The sequence below is a fragment of the Octopus bimaculoides genome, chromosome 3, assembly GCF_001194135.2.
Source record: "Octopus bimaculoides isolate UCB-OBI-ISO-001 chromosome 3, ASM119413v2, whole genome shotgun sequence".
In the NCBI taxonomy this organism is placed as follows: Eukaryota; Metazoa; Mollusca; class Cephalopoda; order Octopoda; family Octopodidae; genus Octopus; species Octopus bimaculoides.
The window spans coordinates 86,898,079-86,909,112 of NC_068983.1; the positions used below are offsets into that span (position 1 = coordinate 86,898,079).

General features: G+C 36.4%; 1 protein-coding gene across 1 annotated transcript in view; it reads left to right on the top strand.

Moving 5' to 3' along the window:
- Nucleotides 1–5,070: 5,070 nt before the first annotated feature.
- The window catches only part of LOC106869131 (IQ calmodulin-binding motif-containing protein 1), a 36,643-nt gene continuing 30,679 nt past the window's right edge, over nt 5,071–11,034 (top strand). The window contains exons 1-2 of the mRNA XM_014914703.2: nt 5,071–5,244; nt 9,475–9,634. Of these exons, the coding sequence (XP_014770189.1) occupies nt 5,109–5,244; nt 9,475–9,634 (296 nt within the window). The 5' untranslated portion in view covers nt 5,071–5,108. The remainder of the gene's footprint in view (nt 5,245–9,474; nt 9,635–11,034) is intronic.

Consider the following 11,034-nt stretch of genomic DNA (forward strand, 5'->3'; position numbering starts at 1 on the left):
GAGAGAGAGAGAGAGAGAGAGAGAGAGAGAGAGAGAGAGAGAAGATCCCAGTACTTGACTCATACTTTATTAATGGATCCAAAAAGGATAAAAATGTAATGTTAACATCGGTGGGATTAGAACTCAAAGAGCCAGACCGATTTTACAAAACATTCTAGTCAACGCTCTAACAACTCTACCAACTCGATTTCTTCTCGTAAAGGATTATTTCAGCATTCCAAACACCAACAACAACAGTTTCATCCAACAACAGTAATCACAAACACCAACAACTGTGCTAGCGAGTAATTCTCTACCTGGCCTCACGGTCTGCTAGAAATAGCAGTCGAACATCACTGAAATCACATGAAAATACAATAACTTTAGTTACTCCTACTATGTCTTACCTTCCAGACTGCACTAGACATTTCACCAATTTTTCTTCCCAGAACTACAGTCTCCCGGATCTCTCTTTCTGTGTACATTTTCCCTAAAAGTGTAAAACTGTGGCAGTTGAAATATTGATTCCAAATTTTGGCCCAAGGCCAGTAATTTCGAGGGAGGAGCTAAGTCGATTGCATCGACCCCAATGTTCAGTTAGTACTTAATTTAGCGACCCCGAAAATATGAAAAGCAAAGTCGACCTCAGAATTTGAACTCAGAACGTAAAGACAACGTAAATACCGCTAAGTATTTTACCCGGCGTGCTAACGATTCTGCCAGTTCGCCGCCTGGGAAAAATAATAATGATGATGATGATGATGATGATGATGATGATGATGATGATGATGATGATGATGATGATGATGATGATGATGATGATGATGATGATGATGATGATGATGATGATGATGATGATGATGATGATGATGATGATGATGATGATGATGATGATGATGATGATGATGATGATGAGGATGACGACGACGACGACGATGATGATAACAACAACAACAACAACAACAACAACAATAATAATAATAATAATAATAATAATAATAATAATAATAATAATAATGTGCAAAGTAAAAAGTAGAGCACAGAAATTGCTTTTGAGCCCAAATAACGCTAGATTTGGCAATAATTGTTATCCCTTCGGGGGTCGATAAGATAAGAACTATTAAATATCCCGTTGACTTTACCTCGATCTCCTACAAATATCAGACGTGTTCTAAACTAAAAAAGAAATCAAAATTTTTATATGATGTTCTATAAATAAATTTTAAAATGTAGTTTCAACTGCATAATATTTTAAATCTTTTTTTATTTTTTTAATATTTTTCTAATTTGTAACACGGGTTCCTAGAGACACATTGTTTCGAAAAACATTGATTTAACAAATGATATTTAAATGCCATTTCCATGATTCACTAAAATATTGACTTTAATCCGTGCATTGTCATTAGTATCGCTACATATAGTGCTGGAAATGCGAATCAAACGGTATTCAGTAGTTGTTCAGATCGGACAATAAAATTAACAACTATAATGTAAGGGAAGTAACTCGGATTGAACAGTCAATGTTCTCCATACTCTATATGTGGTGACTTCATAGTTTTAGTGGTCGGCAAAGCTTATAATTGTCGATTTTCTACAGATTAAAAAGACATTTTGTATTTAAGGTTCTTTCAACATAGGTCAAGTCTATTCTTGATAGACTTGATTTTTGTTTCTATTGCGAAAGTGTTCTGTCTAGTCAGCTTGTTGCATTGTTTCTTAAACAATTTCTATAATATGCCACTTGTTGGTTGACAGAACTCCAACATACTGTCTTTTTTAAAGGTCTTATTTTTATTATTATTATTATTATTATTATTATTATTATTATTATTATTATTATTATTATACAGGCATATTTCGTTTCTCCCGTCCTTCGTCTGTGCAGATAAATCGAATACATATGGCTAGTCCTTTATGCTGTAATTAATTCAATTACTTTCCTTTGCAAATAATTTTTTGTAAGAATCCAATCCTTGATTAAGCTTGCTTCCCAAAGAATACTACATCGTTCGAGTTCTTGGAGAGAAAATTAGGCAGTTTTTTTTATCGCTTCCCACGAAAAATGATATTTATTGTTCAAGGAACTGTGTTAGATTTCTTGATTGCAGTTTCAATATGTTTATAGAAACAAAAATCCTTATCCTAAACAACATCGTATCTTGTTCCTTTTCTTCTGTTTCAACCATACGATCTTTCATTTTATAGAAACATTTCAGATACCTTTGTCTTCATTATCTGTCAAATACTATAAGTTAATCGGGTAGGCTTATATATGTGCATTGGTACTAACTTCTGATAAACAATTAAATATATGTCTATTTATCTCATTTGTCAGTCTACCTCTCTCCTCATTTATTTATCATATATGTATCTCTGCTTAGCTATTGTTTATCTATCAATCTGCTGATTTATTTATTCATTTATTTCTATGCCTTTCTACTTATCTTTATAGGGTTTACTGAAAATCTCTCGAAAATAGATTCTCTCAACATAAGCACACATTCAGTCACTCAAAAAGACACCACACTATCCAGATATATGTAAGATGATAAAATTGACGATTGGTCCATTGCAAAACACGCATCCACCCCCTCTCATGAAGAAGCATGACATCTTTTACATCCTTTTGCAATCTCGAAAAACACAGACTTACTAAATGTTGTCGGAGTGTGCTAGACAAGCCACTGTAAACTCTAAGCACAACAAATTAAACATAATGATTTGGGGTGGAGAAAAGAAAGTTGTACAGGAGTACAAATCAGTTGTCCAACAAATATCCACAAAATGTTGAAGAAAGAACAAAACGAAAGCATCTATGCTAAACTAATGAAAACCAGCATAAACTAGCCCCAGTCTATCACTTTAGATTTATACCTGTAATTATTGGGGTGCTTAGTTATATGTCTAACGGCCTCGGCGCCAATCCTGAAAGGTTAGACTTCACAAAATCACAATGACCACGGTTAATTAGGAAAGCCATTGTGAAAACATGTAAAACATTCCAGAAATTTAGATTATAACAAAAGTATATAACCTACAGCTGTTGAAGAGGAAAATCAAACGTATCGATCTCATTGGTCTCAGAGGGTCTGCGAGATCCTATATGTACAGTCCTTTCTTTCTTCTGTACCAAATCAATTTAAAAACAAAAACGATATTGAGAATTAGACATTTTTTTTCTTTTACTTCCATTTCCTTACTCTTCAATTTCAAATTTTGGCACAAGGTCAGCAATTTCAGAGGGTAAGTCGATTACATCAACCCCATGCTCAACTGGTACTTATTTTTTTGACCCCGAAAAATGAAAGGCAAAGTTGACCTCGGCGGAATTTGAACCCACAATCGTTTTGTCCGGTCTGCTAACGATTCTTTGCCAGCTCACCGAATGATGAAAATTATGATCAGGAAGATAGTTATGATGGTGATGTTAATGTAGTTTTGTTTGTTTGTTTGGTTTTTTTTTGTTTGTTTGTTTTTTTCTACATTCATGCACACGAATAGCTCTCCATCATCATCATGACCACTATCATCATCAACACTACCACCACCATCAACATCATCATCACCACAGTTCAGAGTTACCGGAGAAGACATTCTTCGGAGCCGCTTTAGCAGCATTATAGGTCATCGGGAAAATCACTGCACTGAACCTATAGTATATATTTATGTACATTAAGCCACAGCATATATAGATCAGAAATGGGTCCCCATCGTAAGATCCCCATCCCGAACAAGTACCCAGTGTTCCCATACCTTAAGATGACACTGACAATCTTTCTATTACATCACATGGAGTATCTCCGTGTTGGTTCAACTAAGACATCGGTTCTCAACCATTTTTTACCTATGGACCTCTTTGATTCCTATTATACCCTACTGAATCTCCATAGCCATTTGATGTATGCAAAAAAAAACCTACTCTATTTTTATAGTTAAATATTATTAGGAACTGTATAAAAAAATTTTAATATTTTGTGTATTGTAGAAGTATAAGCAATTTACTACACATAAATTTTAACACCAAAATCTTATATGGACTCCCAAGGGCCATATGGTCATCGGTTGAGAACCAAGCACTTGAATGTTTCAATTGGAGTTAAACCCCACCACTACCATCCAGAAAAAAGACAAACACACACTACATTCTGATTTCCTTAAAAAGAGAACCAGTGAATTCGTGATACCCGACCCACCACCTTACGATCCCGGTATTGACTCAATGTCAGTTTCTAGCATTAGAACAGATGCGTTGGAACTTTTAGCTCGCAGTAGTTGTGGAATTTAACTGTCCTCCACTCGTTGCTCTGCTTTGATTTACAATAGAGGGTTCTTTTATCTGTTATCATTTACTTGTTTCAGTCATTTTTGACTGAATTCATGCTGAGGCACTGCCTTGAAGGACTTTAGTCGAACAAATCGCCCCCAGGACTTATTTTTTAAAGCCTGGTACTTATTCTAAAACTTATTCCAAATGCTTGCACAATAGTGAACTCCGCTAAAAGCACCCAAAGTGTCAAGAGGTAGTGCCATCTTAAGGCATAGGCACACTGGGCACTTGCCCGGGGGACTCATAGATCTAGGAGCCCGATTATGATCTACGAATGTTGTGGCTTACACTCTAGGGCTCACAGCAGATGGTGTTAAACCGGGCGACGGATTATAGAATAAAATTAATTGTAAAAATAACAAGATAATTTTTTTTTTAAATAATAATTTTTAAAATTATATAAAATATAAACAAATGTAAAACTAAATCAACTAAATCTAAGAACGTATTAAAAACTATTAGATACGTTATTGTTTGGTCTCGCTGTTCTGCATGCACCTCATGAATTATTAAAACTCAGGCAGAATACCAGAAAAATTAAAACAGTACGGGAGAGTAAAAATAATACCAGTAATAAACCCTGTGTTTTTGTTGTTGTTTTTTTTTTTTACTTCTCATTTTCTCTTTTTAATAGTAAAACATCATTCAAAAACATTAATCAATAGAACAATAAAGTTGTCATCTTTGAAAAGTTTTAAGAGAAAGTTTTCAAAAAAGTTTTTTTAATGCGAAACTAAGGCTTTTTCTTTTCCTTGAAGTTTGAGAAATCCTTAACAACAACAAATATTTGAATTAAGCGTGTATGATGGAGACAGCTTGTTCACACTCCGAATTGGATTATCGAATAAAACAATGGGAGAAAAAATTGAGAGATTTATCGTTAGAAATTGTGAAATCTGGCAATAAAAAAATCCCTTGTCTGTTATTGCAAGTTAAAAGTAAGTTTGAAATTGTGTCTATTTTTTAGCGACAGATTAACTGTTGCTTTCGAACCAGTTTATATATTGTGATAAGTCTGCTGATCTTTAAATATGATATAATATTTGATATATATATATATATATATATATATTAGACACACACACAAAATGCATATACACTGCTTATAGTTTATATTCACTTTATATTTTGTAATGATCCATATGTCAAAGTCTTTCATCGTACACAGCATCGACAGACATTAAAATAACTTATAACAATTTGTTAGAAAATTGGTTAAAAATCGGTAGCAAGTGGAAGTTCCAGTATTATTACAGACTTATGCTCTCAATACGTATCATACGATAGGTACTATATTTATTACTTTTATTTATCTCAAGTTATTTTGGCAACATTTTTTATTTTTTTCGTTTTGTATCACGATTAAAAAAACAAACACAAAAGAAAATATAAAGTTTATAACAGAAAGGTTGTCAACGTGGGGAGACTGAAAAACGATAACAAATGACTGCATAAGACTACAGCAGCTGGTTGGTTACCATAGCAGCTGTATGGCGCTATATGTTAATTTTTAGCTAAGAAAGTAGAAAGACCAGCAGTATTTGATTATAGCGTGCCACTTCCACTAGATCGAAATCCATGAATTTTCAACTTTTTTTCTGTCCGCGATACACTAAACAACATACAAAAAGTGTCACGACAGACTATTAGCTTTTAAAAAGTTTTATAACTTTTACTTATTTTAGTCATTTGACTGAGGCTATGCTGGAGCATCGCCTCTTTTTTTTAAGCTTGGTGCCTATTCTATCGTTTCTTTTGCCGAACTGCTAATTTATGGGAACAAAGATACAAGTTGATAGATAAATAGGTGGAGGTAAAGAATACGCATACCACCCGTTTTCGGCGTAACCTTAACCATAAACCTAACCCTAACCGCCGAAATCTTCGCAGATAGAACGTGCTTCTTTCAGTTCCCCTCTACCAAATCCTTCCACAAACCTTTGGTCAACCCAAGGTACCACGCAATGGGACCGCCCCCTTTACCATGCGATTGGGAAGCAAACTTCTCACCACACAATCATACCTTTATAATTCTTGTTGCTTTTAGCGATTATTAAAAACTGTTTTAAAACGGAAATGAATGCATGCATTGCACTCTGCCAGAAAGAAAACTAACATACATTCCTATAACAATCTGATAGTCACATTTAGGAGAATGTAACTGTATCAGACAGTATTTTTGTTTGTTTATTTTCATTGGAGGTTATGATTGATTTCTAACAGATCGAGCAACTGAATAGAGGTTCCATCGCAGGGTAAAATAGTTTAGCTTTTTTACCAATCTCTCCTCTTCTGAGGATTGAATGCTGGAACTGTGTCAACACCTGCACTTCTAACACCCATTTCAGCCTCCTGCGTTCCATCTCTTGGATAAGAGCCAAGGTACTTAAATTTCTTCACTTGCCTCAGTAACATGCAGACTGCACTGGGAAGGCTTTCTTGAGAGAACCAATGTCTCATTCTTCACAGCACCAATTCTTATCTCTGCTTTACAGCACTTGGCAGCAAACCCGTTCAGTCCATGCTGGAGATCAGCTTCTGATGAGCCAAGTAGCACCATGTTATCTGCAAATATCAGCCACTGATCCTACATTAGCTGATTGTAATACCTCTTACATAACAGAAGTGGGATTTTGTATGTCAATCCAGTTCTTAAAAATTAAGTAAAGTCAAACACCTACATTGAAAAGCTTCAACTTAGTACCAAGTAACATCACTTCATAGACCCTTCAGAGGACCTGCATTTTGGCTGCTTGTATTCATATCCATATTCTTTCAGTTATTACCCAAGATTTCCCTTCTTTTTGTGGACATGAGGTGCAACTAGGATTGAAAACTAACTCAAAGTGATTGAAGTCAATGGCAATTGAAGTGCTCAGATATAGCAAGGTCACTGAAGATGATGAAATTTGACCTGAGATGCTAAAAGTCTTATGTGGAGAAGGTATTCTCTGACTGAGTCATGTATGCCAAGTCACTTGGACCTCTGGAAAGACACCAAAGAAATGGCATTCCATGGGGATAATCCCAATTTCCAAAAAGGCAGCTAAGAGAGAGTACACTAATTATAGAGGTATTTCCTTGTTGAGCCATCCCAATAACGTCTACACTAAGTGTCTAGAAAAGAGATGTAGAGAAATTGTCAAGCCAAGCTTTCTGATGAACAGTGTGGCTTCCATCCTGGATGCAGCATAACTGATCAAATATTCACTCTGCAGCAGGTCTTTCATATGGGGATATTGTCAAGAGATGCATACTCGTTTTGTAGATCTCAAAAGGGCATGTGACCAAGGGACATGCTGTGAATGATTTTACTAGAGTTTAGAATTTATAGACAACTTTTGGCTGTCATGAAGTCCCTACATGAATGCCCAGAGATTTGTGTTCAGGTAACTGGGAGTGAACATATAACATATTTTCTATGACAATATTATACTATTTCCTAAGGCGGTGAGCTGGCAGAAACGTTAGCACGCCAGGCGAAATGCTTAGCGGTATTTCATCTGCCACTACGTTCCGAGTTCAAATTCCGCCGAGGTTGACTTTGCATTTCATCCTTTCGGGGCCGATTAAATAAGTACCGGTTACGCACTGGGGTCGATATAATCAACTTAATCTGTTTGTCTGTCCTTGTTTGTCCCCTCTGTGTGTAGCCCCTTGTGGGCAGTAAAGAAATAAGAAACGTTAGCATGTCGGGTAAAATGCTTAGTGGTATTTCATCTGTCTTTACGTTCTGAGTTCAAATTCTGCCAAGGTCGACTTTGCCTTTCATCCTTTCGGGGTTGATAAATTAAGTATCAGTTGCATACTGGGATCGATCTAATTGACTGGCCCCCTCCCCAAAAATTTCGGGCCTTGTGCCTAGACTACAAAAGAATGATTAGCATACCAAACAAATTACTTAATGACATTTCATCCCTTTCGGAGTTGATAAATTAAGTACCAGTTGAGTATTGGAGTCGATCTTATCAACCTATCCCTCCCCTGAAATTGTTGGCCTTGTGCCAAAACTTAAAAGCAATATTATACTATCTTCTTAGGCATCAAGCTGGCAGAATCATTAGCATGCCAAGCAAAATGCTTAGTGACATTTTGTCCATCTTTACATTCTAAGTTCAAATTCTACGAGGTTTTTGGGGGTTGATAAAATAAGTACCAGTGGTATACAGGCGGTGGGAGGGATCTAATCGACTTACTCTCTCCCCAAAAATTGCTGGCCTTATGCCAACATTTGAAGCCAATATTATACTATTCCTTGTGTTGTAGGTTGGTAGAATCATTAAGCCATTAGACAATATTCTTTGCAGTATTTAGTAAGTAATTGTTTTTTATATTCAGTTCAAATCCCACCTAGATCAGCTTTGTTTTTCATCCAGGATCAGTTAAATAAAGTGTTACTGGAGTTGATTTACTCAACCATTCCCTTCCCCAAAATTTGTATCTTTGTGTCAATATTAGAAATCACTTATACAAATATTGGTTTCAAATTTTAGCTAAAGGCCAGCAATTTAAAGGGAGGGGGTTATATCAAGCCCAATATCCAATTGGTACTTATTTCATCGACCCCAAAAGGATGAATGGCAAAGTCTACCCAGGTAGAATTTAAACTCAACGTAAAGACATGAAATGCTTAGCAGCATTTCACTTGGCATGGTAACAACTCTGCCAGCTCACTAGCTAATCAGTTATACAATATTACAATCCCTTCAAGGCTGTGAGCTGGCAGAAACGTTAGCACGCTGGGCGAAATGCTTAGCGGTATTACGTCTGCCGTTACGTTCTGAGTTCAAATTCCGCCGAGGTCGACTTTGCCTTTCATCCTTTCGGGGTCGATAAATTAAGTACCAGTTACGCACTGGGGTCGATGTAATCGACTTAATCCGTTTGTCTGTCCTTGTTTTTCCCCTCTATGTTTAGCCCCTTGTGGGCAATAAAGAGATAAGAAACGTTAGCACACCAGGCAAAATGCTTAGCGGTATTTCGTCTGTCTTTATATTCTGAGTTCAAATTCCATTGAGGTTGACTTTGCCTTTCATCCTTTCAGGGCCAATAAATTAGGTACCAGTTGCATAATGGGGGGGGGTCTAATCAACTGGCCCCCTTCCCAAAAATTTCGGGCTTTGTGCCTAGAGTAGAAAAGAATATTATACTATTTCTTAATCTTACAGGTTATTTGGATGATGAACAACTCCACACGAAAGAATATCCAGCCATTAAGAAGTTACTATGGAAATATAAATTCTTCCAGGCAATCCTTGTATTTCTAAAACGAGATTACAGGGTTGATGGAGGATGGACAACAGCAACGAAACTTTCGAAACTTCTCAGGTAAAATTAAGCTTATCTTTTACTTGTTTCAGTCATTGGATTGTAGCCATGCTGGGGCACCACCTTGAAGGGTTTGGTCAAGCAGATTGATCCAAGTACTTGCTTTTTTTAAAGCTTGGTATTTATTCTGTCAGTCTCTTTTGCCAGATTTCTAAGTTACTGAGACATAAACAAACCAACACCAGCTGTCAAGCAGTTGTTTGGGACAAATACAAACACACACAGACACACACATACGTGTGTGTATTTATATACACAAACACACACACATACGCAAAATAGGCTTCTCTCAGTTTTCATGTACCAAATCCGATTGCAAGACTTTGATTGACCCAGGGCTATAGTAGAAGACACTTGCCCAAGGTACTGCACTACAGGACTGAACCCAATACCACATGGTTGGGAAGTGAGCTTCTTAACCACACAGCCACAGCTATACCAATTAATGTTTTACTTTTTTTTTGTATTATGTGTGTGTGTGTGTGTGTTATTAACGACTTAATTTAAGCAGAGTACCAAATATATCTCATGGCATTATGTAATTTCTGTTCTGAGTCCAAGTCTTTCCAAAACCTTCTTTAATTATGATTCCATCAATATCAAGAATGTTTTCGAAGAATATTAGACCAAGCTTTAGTATTTTATCAGTACTTTATTTTATCAATAGGGAAAGGATGAAAGGCAAAGTTCACCTCATTGGTAATTAAACTCAGAACATCAAGGGCCATAGCTAAATGTCAAAAGCATTTATATAATGCTCCGCTGATTCTACTAGCCCAGTGCTTTTCAACTTTGCCTTTCAGCCCTCTTGGATTGTTGCTTAATTCCAGGTCAACACTGATGGAACAGACCTAAAATCAAAGGCATCCCAATCAAGACCATTCTGTTTGTGTGTGTGTGCACGCGTTGCACACACATACACACACAGAAGCAGGTGCTGAAAAGCTCCTGGCTCTAGTTAAAAGAAAATACATGAGGATCAGTTAATTATGATTTTGATGATGATGATTCTCCTCTCAGATTCACACACTTATTGCAGCAGTCCTTCAGTTTTTCTTAAACTTTAAAAGAACTCAGAAGGTTAGGCCTTCAACCAGGTCTTTCAGAACACCCTTAAAGTCAGGAACTTTTCAACACTCCCTCATCTGTATATATATATATATATATATATTCTTTTACTTGTTTCAGTCATGAAACTGCTGCCATGCTGGGGCACTACCCTGAAGAATTTTAGTCAAATGAATCAACCCCAGTACTTATTCTTTTAACGCCTGATACTTATTCTATCAGCCTCTTCTGCTGAACCGTTAAGTTACAGGGACATAAACACACCAACACCAATTGTCAAGCAGTGGTGGGAGACAAACACAGACACAAAACACACACACACACACACACAC